General features: G+C 49.7%; 1 protein-coding gene across 1 annotated transcript in view; it reads right to left on the reverse strand.

Annotated features, from left to right (window-relative positions):
* The window catches only part of LOC144610412 (inactive carboxypeptidase-like protein X2), a 111,459-nt gene that overhangs the window by 50,647 nt on the left and 44,571 nt on the right, over window positions 1–16,241 (reverse strand). Inside the window, 1 exon segment of the mRNA XM_078429068.1 lies at window positions 13,889–13,951. Coding sequence (XP_078285194.1) covers window positions 13,889–13,951 — 63 coding nt within the window.

Consider the following 16,241-nt stretch of genomic DNA (forward strand, 5'->3'; position numbering starts at 1 on the left):
AACAGCACATACAAAACAGTTCACAGCGCCTCCTCAATGAGTCTCAAACGATAGGGAGTAGAAATAGGTTTTGAGCTTGGACTTAAAGGAGTGGATGGAGGGGGCAGTTCTGATGGGGAGAGGGATGCTGTTCCACAGTCTAGGAGCTGCAACCGCAAAAGCGCGGTCACCCCTGAGCTTAAGCCTAGACCGCGGGATAGTGAGTAGAATGTATGTATGTGTGTATATATATATATATAATTATATATATGTAGATGAGATAAAGTTTGTGAACTAATTGATGAGTAACGGAGAAGAAGAGGAATAAATAAGTATACACTTCCTCCTACTCCTTTTCGAACATGTAAGATTTAATTTGTGTTGTTTATGAGAATTTATTCATTGAGTTGTGTATAGGTTTATCGTTCATTTCATTTTATTGTTATTTTGTTTTGTTTTTATCTTTTTTTGTTTTACATGTTCGAAATAAAATACAAACAAACAAACAACACTTTGGTCACCGAAGACACACACAAAATGCTGGGGTAACTCAGCGGGTCAGGCAGTAGTCTGAAGAAGGGCCACGACCCAAAACGTCACCTGTTCCTTTTGTCCACAGATGCTGCCTGACCCGCTGAGTTACTCAGCATCTGCAGTCCCATCCTGCACACTTCTGTCACGTTCAATGTAAGAGTTTCAGTTCACAGTTTGGACATGATCATGAATGAAAATCCTTCACCAGGGACTCAGGTTCGCCTCTAACAGAGGGCCAAGGCCGTGCAATACTGCCCAGAAGTACACTTTATGGATGAAACATTGAAATGAGGCCCTGCCTGCCTTCTCAGGTAGATGCAGACAAATGTATGGAAATATTACAAAGAAAATCACAGTTATCTCCAGTGCTTTGGTCAATAATTTGCCCTTACCCAGTATTAGTAAAATAATTCATAGAAACATAGAAACATAGAAAATAGGTGCAGGAGGAGCCCATTCGGCCCTTTGAGCCAGCACCGCCATTCATTGTGATCATGGCTGATCATCCACAATCAGTAACCTGTGCCCAACCTCTCCCCATATCCCTTGATTCCACTAGCCCCCAGAGCTCTATCTAACTCTCTCTTAAATTCATCCAGTGATTTGGCCTCCACTGCCCTCTGTGGCAAAGAATTCATCCAGTGACGTGGCCACTATCACATCACTGCTCGTAGGATCTTGTGTTACTTAGTTTAGTGTAGAGATACAGCGCGGAAACAGGCCCTTCGGCCCACCGAGTCCGCCCTGCCCGCGATCCACGCACACTAACACTATCCTGCACACACGAGGGACAATTTACATTCATAAAAAGCCAATTAACCTACAAAGCTGTACGTCTTTGGAGTGTGGGAGGAAACCGAAGATCTCGGAGAAAACCCACGCAGGTCACGGGGAGAACGTACAAACTCTGTACAGACGGCGCCCGTAGTCGGGATGGAACCCGGGTCTCCGGCGCTGATAGAGCTGTAAGGCAGCAACTCTACCGATGCGCCACCGTGACCGCCCTTGTTGTAGTGGACAGACTAGCTGACACCTCACCTACACTACGGCAGAATGACATTTCAATAATGTATTGTAAGAAAATAACTGCAGATGCTGGTACAAATCGAAGGTATTTATTCACAAGATGCTGGAGTAACTCAGCAGGTCAGGCAGCATCTTAGGAGAGAAGGAATGGGCGACGTATCGGGTCGAGACTCTTCAAGTCTGAACCAGCATCTGCAGTTCCTTCCTACACATTGATAAGGTTGATATTTCTTCCAGTGTGGAAATATCAAAGACTAGAGGCCATGGCTTTAAGGCCAGACAGGCAAAGATTGGAGATGTGCGTGGCAAGATTTTTTAATACAAAGTAGCGGGTGGAGGAATGCGCTGTGAGGGATGATGGCGGAGGCAGATACGATCGAGGCATTTACGTGACTTATAGATAGGCACATGGATACACAGAGGGATGTAGATCACGTGCAGGCAGTGGAGATTAGCTTAGCTTGGCATCATGTTTGGCACTAGGGGTTGCCAACTATCTCACTCCCAAAAACGGGACAAGGTGACGTCACCGCCCCGCGCCCCACGTGACGTTACGCATCCAGCGGCCACGTGCTCCCGCTCCACCAATGGCGGCCGCCCGGGCCGGGAGGTGGGTTGCTACGCAACCTCCGTTAGGTGGCGCCCAGGCCTCAGGACCTAGACTGTCCAGAGCTAAAATGTCAGAATGTCGGGGCCTACACCGTTCGGGCCTACTGCGTCCTCCGGGCCTAAAACGGGACAAGGGCAGGGCCGTCTTTACAGCATTATGGGCCCCGGGCAAAGCAGTGTACTGGGGCCCCTACGACAACTACTCACAGGAATAAAAATGTAAATGGTCGATAAAATTAAACATATAAGCTCGTGGGGCCCTTGGCAAGTGCCCATCAGGCCCATGCGTTAAGACGGCTCTGGACAAGGGCGGTCCCGTACGGGACAAACCAATTTAGCTCAAAATACGGGATGTCCCGGCTAATCCGGGACAGTTGGCGACCCTATTTGGCACAGACATTGTGGGCCAAATGGCCTGTTCCTGTGCTGTATTTTCTATGCTCTACGTTGGGATAGAATAGTCTCCTACATCTTCCTGCTTTATCAGGACAAGTTAATACCTATACAGATCATCACTGTCGAGGCACTGTCACTGCCTATAATTATCTGCTGGGCCAGAGCAGATTCATATTCCCATTCCTCTGCTCACCCAAGCCAGGCTAGCACTTACACGTGCACGCTCTGTCACGACGGCCCGATACCTGAATGCATCTTCCTAGTTAGGGCAGGTTGGAAGCTAGATACATGTTGTAGGAAGGAACTGCAGGTGCTGGTTTAAACCGAAGACAGGCGTAAAATGCTGGAGTAACTCAGCGGGACAGGCAGCATCTCTGGGGAGAAGGAATGGGTGACGTTTCGGGTCGAGACCCTTGTGCTTCTCAGCATCCCTCTCCACATCCACTCAATCCAGGTCTTTGATTATTCTGTAACTTTCAATGAGGTGGCCGCCTCAACCTTCTAACCTCCAGTGAGTACAGGCCCTGTGCTGTCAAACGCTCATCATATGCTGACCCACTCATTCCTGGAATGAGTTCCTAGAGCTGCTGCCTCACAGCGCCGGAGAGCCGGCTCCCATCCTGACCTCGTGTGCTGTCTGTGTGGAGACTGCACGTTCTCCCTGTCACCCTGTCTCCCAGTCTACTCTGAGTGCACCAGTTTCCTGCCACACCCCGATCGATGTGGGGGTTTGTCGGACAACTGGCCCTCTGTAAAATTATGATCTTATGAAATACAGGAAAGGGATCATGTACAGCTACATAAAATTTAATAACCATGAAAACTCAACGTGACTGTATGGATCTAATTTGAGCAGGTTTTCAGTTTCATGGTGGTTGACTGCATGTAATTTTTGGTAGTCTAGCCAGATTGTACATGAAATATCTGGTTACAATTTACCCTTCAGTTGCTGCCACCATGCTTCTTCAGTCAACATCCAGAGATGGCGGGGCCCACTGAAGAGATGTTCAGCTCAATGTGGGTGGCACAATGGCTGGGCAATTTGTGCCACTCCCGGTGAGCGCCGGCAGGAGCCGGGCCGGCCGCCGGCGCCGAGCCGATCAAGGCCAGAGTGACCGCCGAGAACAAGGGGCAAGGACGGGACCAGCGGCCGAGCGAGGGAGGGGGGATCAGAGAGGGAGGAGGGCCGACGGTGAGTGAAACATAGAAACATAGAAACATAGAAAATAGGTGCAGGAGTAGGCCATTCGGCCCTTCGAGCCTGCACCGCCATTCAATATGATCATGGCTGATCATCCAGCTCAGTAGCCTGTACCTGCCTTCTCTCCATACCCCCTGATCCCTTTAGCAAAAAGGGCCACATCTAACTCCCTCTTAAATATAGCCAATGAACTGGCCTCAACTACCTTCTGTGGCAGAGAATTCCACAGATTCACCACTCTCTGTGTGAAGAAATGTTTTCTCATCTCGGTCCTAAAAGACTTCCCCCTTATCCTTAAGCTGTGACCCCTGGTTCTGGACTCCCCCAACATCGGGAACAATCTTCCTGCATCTAGCCTCTCCAACCCCTTAAGAATTTTATATGTTTCTATAAGGTCCCCCCTCAGTCTTCTAAATTCCAGCGAGTACAAGCCCAGTCTATCCAGTCTTTCCTCATATGAAAGTCCCGCCATCCCAGGGATCAATCTGGTGAACCTTCTCTGTACTCCCTCTAAGGCAAGAACGTCTTTCCTCAGGTTAGGAGACCAAAACTGCACACAATACTCCAGGTGCGGTCTCACCAAGGCCCTGTACAACTGCAGCAGAACCTCCCTGCTCCTAAACTCAAATCCTCTTGCTATGAATGCCAACATACCATTCGCTTTCTTCACTGCCTGCTGCACCTGCACGCTTGCTTTCAATGACTGGTGCACCATGACACCCAGGTCACGTTGCATCTCCCCTTCTCCCAATCGGTCACCATTCAGGTAATACTCTGCTTTCCTGTTCTTGCCGCCAAAGTGGATAACCTCACATTTATCCACATTATATTGCATCTGCCATGCATTTGCCCACTCGCCTAATCTATCCAAGTCACTCTGCAGCCTCCTAGCATCCTCCTCGCAGCTAACACTGCCACCCAGCTTCGTGTCATCCGCAAACTTAGAGATGTTGCATTCAATTCCCTCGTCCAAATCATTAATATACACTGTAAATAACTGGGGTCCCAGCACTGAGCCTTGCGGTACCCCACTAGTCACTGCCTGCCATTCCGAAAAGGACCCGTTTATTCCTAAGAGGGCAGTCGGTGAGGGAGGAGGGCAGTCGGTGAGGGAGGAGGGCAGTCGGTGAGGGAGGAGGGCAGTCGGTGAGGGAGGAGGGCAGTCGGTGAGGGAGGAGGGCAGTCGGTGAGGGAGGAGGGCAGTCGGTGAGGGAGGAGGGCAGTCGGTGAGGGAGGAGGGCAGTCGGTGAGGGAGGAGGGCAGTCGGTGAGGGAGGAGGGCAGTCGGTGAGGGAGGAGGGCAGTCGGTGAGGGAAGAGGGCAGTCGGTGAGGGAGGAGGGCAGTCGGTGAGGGAGGAGGGCAGTCGTCGGAGCGTGGAGGGACAGAGAGCGTGAAGGGCGGTTTGCAAGGGAGGAGGGATGTTAGCAAGAGTTAGGGTTGCCAACTTCCTCACTCCCAAATAAGGAACAAAAGGTGATGTCACCGCCCGATGAGCGCCCCACGTGACCTCACCCAGCCAGTGGTCACGTGCTCCCGCTCCAATGATGGCCGCCTGGGCCGGGAGGCAGGTTGTTACACAACCTCCGTTAGGTGGTGCCCGGGCCTCCGGGCCTACAGCGCCCCCCAGGCCTAATACGTGACAAGGGCGGTCCCGTACGGGACAAACCAATTTAGCCCAATATAGGTGATGTCCCGGCTAATGCGGGACAGTTGGCAACCGTGGCAAGACTGGAGGGCTGGTAGAGACTCATCACCCTCATGAGTGCCGGCGTTCGGTTGGTCGAAAACTTGCCACCAAGAACTGAGAAGGACCCGGTGTGTGGGTGCGGCCGAGAACAAAGAACTTCCAGCTTGAAAGACCCTGGTTTGATCCTGACCTCGGTGTTGTCTGCGTGAAGTTTGCATCTTCCCCCACATGACCACACGGATTTCCATTGGATGCTCATGTTTCCCCCCTCATCCCAAAGATTTCCTTTAGACGTTAGAGATACAGAGCAAAACAGGCCCTTCGGCCCACCGAGCCTGTGCCGACCAACAAATGCCCTGTGCACTAGCACTATCCAACATATGTGGGACAATTTACAATTTACAGCGGCCAATTAATCTTCAAACCTGTTCGTCTTTTGGGTGTGGGCGTAAACCGGAACACCCGGAGAAAGCCCAAGCGGTCACCAGGTGAATGCACAAACTCTGTGCAAACAGCCTCCTTAGTCAGGATCGATGTCTCTGATGTTGTAAGGCACCAACTCCATTGTACCCCCCCCAAGATGTGCAAGTTGGTCAACTAGCCACTATAATTTACTGCTTTGTGTAGGCAAATGGCAAAATAATCAAAGGGAAATTGAAAGGCTGTGTGACTGACGGATGGTCCCGACTAGGGTTGCCAACTGTCCCGTATTAGCCGGGACATCCCGTATATTGGGCTAAATTGGCTTGTCCCATACGGGACTGCGCTTGTCCCATATTAGGCCCGGGGGGGCGCTGTAGCCCGGACACTTTAGGCCCGGACACTGCAGGCCCGGACACTGTAGGCCCGGACGCTGTAGGCCCGGACGCTGTAGGCCCGGACGCTGTAGGCCCGGACGCTGTAGGCCCGGACGCTGTAGGCCCAGACGCTGAAGGCCCGGACGCTGTAGGCTCGGGTGCCGTAGGCCTGGGCGCTGTAGGCCCGGGCGCTGCTGTAGGCCTGGACAGTGTAGGCCCAGAAGCCCGGGCGCCGCCTAACGGAGGTTGCATAACGGGTGTTTCATTTTTTCTGCCACAGGAAAGGCCCACAGCAGCAGAAGAGTTAACAAGCACAGTAATACATGCAGGCACTGCGTGTTGGTACATCTGTACTGTATTAATTTTGCCCTGACTTGGGATTAGAGTTGGGGGAGGTAGCAGATCAATTGCAAGGATGACTTCAAGCCAGCAACAACAGAGGAGCTTCCAAAACCTCGATAAATATTGGCTTTGGCAGAGGGCAACATCATAGCAGTGTTTCTGAACAAAAGCAGACAAGACCTGGCAAAGGAAGCCATAATCTTAGAAACCATGAGCGAACACGAGCCTTCCAAGTGAGAGCCGTGCAAGGCCGGGCTGCGGCCTAGCCCCCTGCCTCAACAGCAACCTTTGAGGAATAGAGTTATGATTTTGTCGTTTAAAACATTACAGGGGCTCCACCGTAGATGTTTCAGGTGGGGCACTGAAATAGGGACAATTCAGAGACAGGTAGACACAAAATGCTGGACTAACTCAGCAGGTCAGGCAGCATCTCGAGAGAGAGAAGGAATGGGTGACATTTCGGGTCGAGACCCTTCTTCAGACTGATGTCAGGGGAGGGGGCGGGAACCTGACATCAGTCTGAAGAAGGGTCTCGACCCGAAACGTCACCCATTCAATAGACAATAGACAATAGACAATGCAGGAGGAGGCCATTTGGCCCTTCGAGCCAGCACCACCATTCATTGTGATCATGGCTGATCATCTACAATCAGTTACCCGTGCCTGCCTTCTCCCCATATACAATACAATACAATACAATACAATACAATATATCTTTATTGTCATTGTACAGGGGTACAATGAGATTGGGAATGTGCCTCCCACACGATGCAATAATATCCCTTGATTCCGCTAGCCCCTAGAGCTCTATCTAACTCTCTTTTAAATTCAGCCAGTGAATTGGCCTCCACTGCCCTCTGTGGCAGAGAATTCCACAAATTCACAACTCTCTGGGTGAAAAAGTTTCATCTCACCTGAGTTTTAAATGGCCTCCCCTTTATTCTTAGAGTGTGTCCCCCTGGTTCCCCCAACATTGGGAACATTTTTTCCGGCATCTAGCTTGTCCGGTCCTTGACATCAGCCTGAAGAAGGGTCTCGACCCGAAACGTCACCCATTCCTTCTCTCCAGAGATGCTGCCCGACCCGCTGAGTTACTCCAGCATTTTGTGTCTACCTTCGATTTCAACCAGCATCTGCAGTTTTTTTCCAACGCAACTCAAAGACAGCTGACCATGTTCAGAGCCTAAAATCTCCTCATAGTGACTTGTCAAGAGCATAGAACATGGAACACAGAACAGTACTGCACAGGAACAGGCCCTTCGGCCCACAATGTCCATGCTGAACATGATGCCAGATAAACTAATCTCCTCTGCCTGCACGTGATCTATATCCCTCCATCCCCCGCATATCCCCATGCCTGTCCAAAAGCCTCTTAAGTGCCAATAGACAATAGGTGCAGGAGGAGGCCATTCGACCCTTCGAGCCAGCACCACCATTCAATGTGATCATGGCTGATCATTCTCAATCAGTACCCCGTTCCTGCCTTCTCCCCATACCCCCTGACTCCGCTATCTTTAAGAGCTCTATCTAGCTCTCTCTTGAATGCATTCAGAGACTTGGCCTCCACTGCCTTCTGAGGCAGAGAGTTCCACAGATTCATAACTCTCTGACTGAAAATGTTTTTCCTCATCTCCGTTCTAAATGGCCTACCCCTTATTCTTAAACTGTGGCCCCTGGTTCTGGACTCTCCCAACATTGGGGACATGTTTCCTGCCTCTAACGTGTCCAAACCCTTAATAATGTTATATGTTTCGATAAGATCCCCTCTCATCCTTCTAAATTCCAGTGTATACAAGCCTAGTCATTCCAGTCTTTCAACATACGACAGTCCCGCCATTCCGGGAATTAACCTAGTAAACCTATGCTGCACGCCCTCAATAGCAAGAATATCCTTCCTCAAATTTGGAGACCAAAACTGCACACTGTACTCCAGGTGCGGTCTCACTAGGGCCCTGTACAACTGCAGAAGGACCTCTCTGCTCCTATACTCAACTCCTCTTGCCACTATCGTATCTGCCTCCACTGCCACCCCTGGAAGCTGCCTCCAGGCACTCACCACTCAATAGAAAAAAACTTGCCCCGCACACCTCCTTTAAACTTTGCCCCTCTTATCCTAAAGCTAATCCCTCTGGTGTTTGACATTTCCACTCTAGGAAACAAAAAAAGATTCTGACCGTCAACCGTTATTATGCCTCTCATAATTGTATGTACTTCTGCATGTTACCCTCAGCCACTGGCATTCTAGATAAATCAATCCAGGTTTTTCATTAAGGCCATAAATGATAGGAGCAGAATTAGGCCATTTGGCCCATTGAGTCTACTCCGCCATTCGACCATGGCTGATCTCTCTCACCCTCCCAACCCCATTCTCCTGCCTTCTCCCTGACACCCGTACTAATCAAGAATCTTTCTATCTCTGTCTTAAAAATATCCACGGACTTGGCCTCCACAGCCTTCTGTGGCAAAGAATCCCACAGATTCACCACCCTCTGACTCAAGAAATTCCTCCTCATCTCCTTCCTAAAGGAGCGTCTTTTAATTCTGAGGCTGTGACCTCTAGTCCTAGACCCTGCCACTAGTGGAAACATCCTCTCCACATCCACTCTATCCAAGCCTTTCACTATTCGGTAAGTTTCAATGATATCCCTCCCTCATTCTTTGTAAACTCCAGCGAGTACAGGCCCGGTGCCGACAAACGCTCAAACCTTTTTTCAAACCTTTCCTTGAAGCCCCTATCTCCAGGCACAGTTGATAAACCCATGTCTTCCTTCTGCAACCCTCTCAGAGAGAGCTTCAGTGCATGGTCCTACATTCCAAAATCCCACAGAACTGCCTTGCATCTTGTATCTTGTGGTCTTCACTTCCGAAGAGTCCACCAGGGACTACACTGGAAGTATCCTATACCCACTAGGGACAATTTCTTAACACTATCCTACACCCACTCGGGACAATTTTTAATTTAACATTTGCCCAGCCAATTAACCTACAAACCTGCACGTCTTTGGAGTGTGGGAGGAAACCGAAGATCTCGGAGAAAACCCACGCAGGTCACGGGGAGAACGTACAAACTCCGTACAGACAGCATCCGTAGTCGGGATCGAACCCGGGTCTCCGGCGCTGCATTCGCTGTAAGGCAGCAACTCTACCGCTGCGCCACCGTGACCACTTTGACAGCTGTTGAAGCTGTACCTTGGGTTGTCAAAGCTTGCAAATTGCTTTAATTTTGCCTAAAGCCTCTGATATTCAGAAACATTCAATCACATTCTGCTACTGCTAAATGTCAAAATAAAGGTTTTACAGTTTTAGACATACTAAAATAAATAAAAGATACTAATGCTGCAAAAAACACAAAACAAAATGTTAATGTAACTCAGTGAATTCTATAAAAACTGATGTAGGAACCACAGTTCTGGACAATAGATCCCGAGGCATGATTTCAAATCCAACCACGGTTGCTGGAGAATTTACATTTCAGTTATTCAATAAAATCTGAATTTGAATAGCTAGTCTTAATGCACAAGAAATCTCAAAAAAATCCCATCTGGTTTATTAAAGCTCTTCAGGTAAGGAATTTTCTTGCTCTTAGCTAGTTAGCATCATATTGAGCACAGACATTATGGGCCGAAGGGCCTGTTCCTGTTTAGTTTAAAGATACAGCATAGAAACAGGCCCTTCAGCCCATCGACTCCACACCGACAAACGATCCCCGCACATTGACACCATCCTACGCACACTAGGAATAATTTACCAAGCCAATTAACCTGCAAACCTGTATGTCTTCGGAGTGTGGGAGGAAACCGAAGATCTCGGAGAAAACCGACACAGGTCACGGGGAGAACGTACAATCTCCATAGTGAGGATTGAACCCGGGTCTCCGGCGCTGTAAGCGAGCACTCTACCGATGTGCCACCGTGCTGCCCTACTCTGCACTGTTCTATGATGGACCCAGTAACTGCTGACCCGCCAACTCTGACGGTCGTTCCAACTCAGCTGCAGGTGGGCATGGATAGAAATCCCTGGCATTGGCAGAGACGTTCTCATTCCATGACCCAGTTAACAAAGGCAAATGTAAATTCACTGAATCTCCCCTATTCCCCTTCTTGCATTTCTCTGTGCGACTGTTGCAGACAGCGAAATAGTTGTGGTTGCAAAGCAGCAAAGCTTGCGGAAACCCAGGACATCGCCGTCTCTGCTTGCAGTCACGCGGTGAATCCCAAGCCTCACAACGTCACGGTGACAAGTGTTGGCTGTCGAGCGGAATACTTGGCCCAGTGTTTGCGCCGCGTCATTACTTGATAACGATGATAAATGCTCTACGCTGAGACCACAACTGAGAGTTGTCTCCGGAGCACAGAGATATTCTGCCCAAAACTCAACCCATTGAAAAATAGTTGGCTGAACAATAACATCCACTTTATGAAAGAGTATTTTGCTACTCAGATGCGGAGAGTAATTACTGGCAACAGAAATAGGTTGTCATGGATGATATAATTAGGGGGAATTCTCTCAACCCACCACCGTGTTCACAGTTTTAATTGGTACTTATCCAATGATACATTCCAACCCTTCCTCATTAAGTTTTGACTTCAGAGGAATCTGATAACTGGCCACTGCACATCTCTTTAGCGACTAGGTTTTGTTCCTCGTACAGGTCTTCCTTTGACTGGGTTGGAAGCTTCACCCGTCGGCAGTATGCAACATATTGGTGATGCCATTGACACTTAGGGCTTCTCCATTGAAATGACTCTTACAGTCGCCAAGCACGTGGTTGTTGTGACACAGTGTCACGGTCCGAATAGGCCTGACTTCCAGCCCCCCCCCCCTCCCATGACACCAACCAGTACTTTACAAACTGAAGAAGGGTCTCGACCCGAAACGTCACCCATTCCTTCTCTCCTGAGATGCTGCCTGGCCCGCTGAGTTACTCCAGCATTGTGTGATAGTACTTTACAATGGCTCAGTGGTACAATGAGGCAATCCTGAACAAATGGCACAAGGCAGATAATTTCCAATCCTCTCTCTCTCCCCCTCCCCCTCCCCCTCCCCCTCCCCCTCCCCCTCCCCCTCCCCCTCCCCCTCCCCCTCCCCCTCCCCCTCCCCCTCCCCCTCCCCCTCCCCCTCCCCCTCCCCCTCCCCCTCCCCCTCCCCCTCCCCCTCCCCCTCCCCCTCCCCCTCCCCCTCTCTCTCCTCCTCTCTCTCTCGGCACGGTGGCGTAGCGGTAGAGTTGCTGCCTTACAGCGAATGCACCGCCGGAGACCCATGATCGATCCCGACTACGGGCGCTGTCTGTACTGAGTTTGTACGTTCTCCACGTGACCTGCGTGGGTTTTCTCCGAGATCTTCGGTTTCCTCCCACACTCCAAAGACGTGCAGGTTTGTAGGTTGATTGCCTTGGTGCAAATGTAAAAATTGTCCCTAGTGCGTGTAGGATAGTGTTAATGTGCGGGGATCGCTGGGCGGCGCGGACCCGGTGGGCCGAAGGGGGCTGTTTCCGCGCTGTATCTCCAAACTAAACTAAATCTCTCCCTCTTTCTCTCCCCCCTCCAAATGGATGGAAGTACTTCATGGAAAGAGTTGGGCAATGGGATGAGAAAAGTCTGTCGTGTAATGGTTTGCCTCTCCCAACAGTATCACGCCAATTGGCCACATGAATGTCATGGGACAGTTCATAAACTAAAAGAATGCACTAACTTCAGCAGAATTACTCATTTATTGCACAGCACAGCAGGAATGAATAATTCTAGCAAAGTTGGTGCTGATATACCACAGTAAACGCTGAGAGACCTCCCTCGTGCGATGCTGATCATAAACTAAACACATCACCGCACCGCCCAGCTTGTCATGAGAGTCCTTCAGCCACAAGGGAGATTTGGTAACTCCAGAAATATTTGCTTTGTCTGATAATTCCAGCCAAAGCCACAAACATCAGTCACGCAACGTGAGATGACTAGAGGGGATCAATCTAGCCCCAGGAGTAAGCCACATCCAGCTCATCCTAAACCTACGTCACAATCTGGTAATGTGTGTCATGCCTACTTGGCCATCTGGGGCAATGGGCAGGGAGGAGGGAGGAGTTAGTGGCAAGTATTGTGCTGGAGTACGCTGAAAGAATGGCACTGTCCCATGGCTCAAAGCTGGTGCACACATGTCTAAAGTTCTGGTGACCCATCCTATTCCCATGGTAGACAGAGCTCTGGGGGCTAGTGGAATCAAGGGAGAAGGCAGGCACGGGTTACTGATTGTGGATGATCAGCCATGATCACAATGAATGGCGATGCTGGCTCGAAGGGCCAAATGGCCTCCTCCTGCACCTGTTTCCTCTTGGATATGAAGAGATGGTAGAGCTGTGGCGTCACCGTGCAAGAGACCTGGGTTCGACTCTGACCTCGGCTACTGTCTGTGTGGAGTTTGCACGTTCTCCTTGGATGAGAGAGGATCTTATTGAAACGTATAAGATTATTAAGGGATTGGACACACTAGAGGCAGGAAACATGTTCCCGATGTTGGGGGAGTCCCGAACCAGGGGCTACAGTTTAAGAATAATAAGGGGTAGGCCTTCTAGAACGGAGATGTGGAATTCTCTGCCACAGAAGGCAGTGGAGGCCAATTCTCTGGATGCTTTCAAGAGAGAGTTAGATAGAGCTCTTAAGGATAGCAGAGTCAGGGGGTATGGGGAGAAGGCAGGAACGGGGTACCGATTGTGAATGATCAGCCATGATCACATTGAATGGTGGTACTGGCTCGAAGGGCCGAATGGCCTCCTCCTGCACCTATTGTCTATTGTCCTTGGGTCCGTGTGGGTTCTCTCCGGGCCCTCCAGCTTCCCCCCACATCCCAAAGACACGCGTGATTGTATGTCGATTAGGCCTTTGTAAAATCGCCCCTCAAGAGGGTCAACATAGACCTAGTGTGAATGGATGATCAATGGTCGGCGTGGCCTTGGTGGGCCGAAGGGCCTGTTTCCATGGCATATCTTTCAATCAATCAGTCGGTCAGTCCCATTTTCAAGAAGAACAAGGAGTGCTCAGACCTTTGACAGAACTGTTGATGATACTCAACTTGCATTGAGGACAATGTTATATGGTATTCTTTATGGTTTATTCTTAATTGTTAACTGTATGTTTGTGTTGTCATTTGTGAGCGGAGCACCAAGGCACATTCCCTGTATATGCACATACTTGGCCAATAAACTTATTCATTCATTCATTCATTCATTCATTCATTCATTCATTCATTCATTCATTCATTCATTCATTCATTCTGCTCAGAAATAATCAGCAAATTACTGCCATTTATGGTCTCAAGAATTCACCTCACCTTTTCCTAGTGGTGGCAAATATTCTTCCGGTTCTGGTTCTTCTGGTATATTCTTCGGTTTTGCTGCAAGGCGTAAAAAACGAGATGTCAGTGCAGCCGTTCTTTTTAGACGCCCATGATCTTAAGGGTCGCCAACTTCCTCACTCCCAAATAAGGGACAGAGGGTGACGTTACCGCCCCGCACCCCACGTGACCTCACCCAGCCAGCGGCCACGTGCTCCCGCTCCACCAATGGCGGACGCTTTTCTGACCCAGATGTGATATTTCCTCCTGGGGTCAAGTATTGTGGTTGTGATGCTTTCCTTATTTTGACAAAATCCCACTATTCTCTCGTTCGTTGCTTCAACTTAAAGATTCTCTCCCAATCAGCCCCTCCCACAGGGGGTTCAATTCATGGGGAAAATAACCACAGATGCTGGTTTAAATCGAAGGTGGACACAAAATGGTGGAGTAACTCAGCGGGTCAGGCAGCATCTCTGGAGAGAAGGAATGGGTGACGTTTCGGGTCGAGGCCCTTCTTCAGACTGATGTCAGGGGAGGGGGCGGGAACTCTTTTCCACGCTGCCCTTTTGCATTCATGTGCACTCTTCCACTCAGAAGTCATTTTCATTTCTATCCTTCTTTCATTTCATTTCATATATACAGAGCGGAAACAGGCCTTTTCGGCCCACCAAGTCCGCGCCGCCCAGCGATCCCCGCACTATTAACACTATCCTACACCCACTAGGGACAATTTTTACATTTACCCAGTCAATTAACCTACATACCTGTACGTCTTTGGAGTGTGGGAGGAAACCGAAGATCTCGGAGAAAACCCACGCAGGTCACGGGAAGAACGTACAAACTCCTTACAGTGCAGCACCCGTAGTCAGGATCGAACCTGAGTCTCCGGCGCTGCATTCGCTGTAAAGCAGCAACTCTACCGCTGCGCTACCGTACATTTCATCCTTTAAATTGTTCCTGAAAACCTCATTCCTTGAACAGTCTTTTGGTCACCTGTAGTAGTATCTCCCCATGTGACTCAGCATCAGATTGGTAACTGTGATGTTTGGTGGAGCGTGTGGGGTGGGAGGACCCGTTGGCCCTAACTAAAGTGCTTTAGGGTGTTTTTGCTGTGCTGAATGTGCAATGTAAATGCACAAGGTTTTGTCAAATGGTGTCAACACCTGACAACAACAGAGATCCCTGGTTCGACCCCGACTACGGGTGCAGTCTGTACGGAGTTTGTACCTGGTGTGGAGCATGGGTGCTCCGGTTTCCTCCCACATTCCAAAGACTTGTGGGTTTGTAGGTTAATTGGCTTCTGTAGGACACTGTAGGCCCAGGCAGCGCTGTAGGCCCGGACACTGTATGCCCGGCCACTGTAGGCCTGGACACTGTAGGCCCAGACACTGTAGGCCTGGACACTGTAGGCCCGAACACTGTAGGCCCAGACACTGTAGGCCCGGACACTGTAGGCCCGGACGCTGTAGGCCCAGACACGGTAGGCCCAGACACTGTAGGCCCGGACACTAGTAGGCCCGGACACTAGTAGGCCCGGACATTGTAGGCCCGGACACTGTAGCCCAGGGGCCGCTGTAGCCCGGGGGCTGCTGTAGTCCCGGACACTGTAGGCCCGGACACTGTAGGCCCGGACACTGTAGGCCCGGGCGGGCACTGCCTAACAGAGGGGTGATCACTGGTCAACATGGACTCGATGCGTAGAAGAGCCTGTTTCCACGCTGTATCTCTAAAGTAAGGTTAAAGTAAACTTAACAGCAGACGATTTGCAGTGAGATGGGATGGAAATAATGTCAGAAATAGGTTTGACAGTCTGATAGTGCAGATTGTTGGCCCTTCATAAAAAGTGCAAAGGTTTTGAGATAAATGTATGTTAGATTGTGGAGGGAGGGGTAAAGAGAAAATAAAATAATCGGGAATGTCTGATAGGATGGAAGGAATAGTACACAATGAGAAAGGGTACTGGTAGGATGAGAAGCAGTAGATACACCATGAGAAGGGTATAAACAGGAGAAAGGAAAAACACTGCCGATTCTGCAGATCTGAAATATAATGCAAAATGCTGGAAATATTCCATATCTGAAAATTCTGAACCAAATGTTGTCCAAAACACTCTGCCATGTTGTGAGCAGATGTGGTGCTGTGGAAATAAAGTCAATTCAGACATTAAAACATGGAAATCTTAGCAGGGATCAGCGTTTGTGGGATTGCGTTATGTGGAGAGAACTTTACAGACGGCACTTTGGGAGTTAGAGTGTAAGTGGGAGGTATACAGTTACTGACAAAACTCTCAATGCCATTGATGTGCAGAGGCACAAGGGGTCCAAGTTCATAGTCCATCGCACCCTGAAAG

This window comes from Rhinoraja longicauda, chromosome 36 (assembly GCF_053455715.1).
Source record: "Rhinoraja longicauda isolate Sanriku21f chromosome 36, sRhiLon1.1, whole genome shotgun sequence".
Classification (NCBI taxonomy): domain Eukaryota; kingdom Metazoa; phylum Chordata; class Chondrichthyes; order Rajiformes; family Arhynchobatidae; genus Rhinoraja; species Rhinoraja longicauda.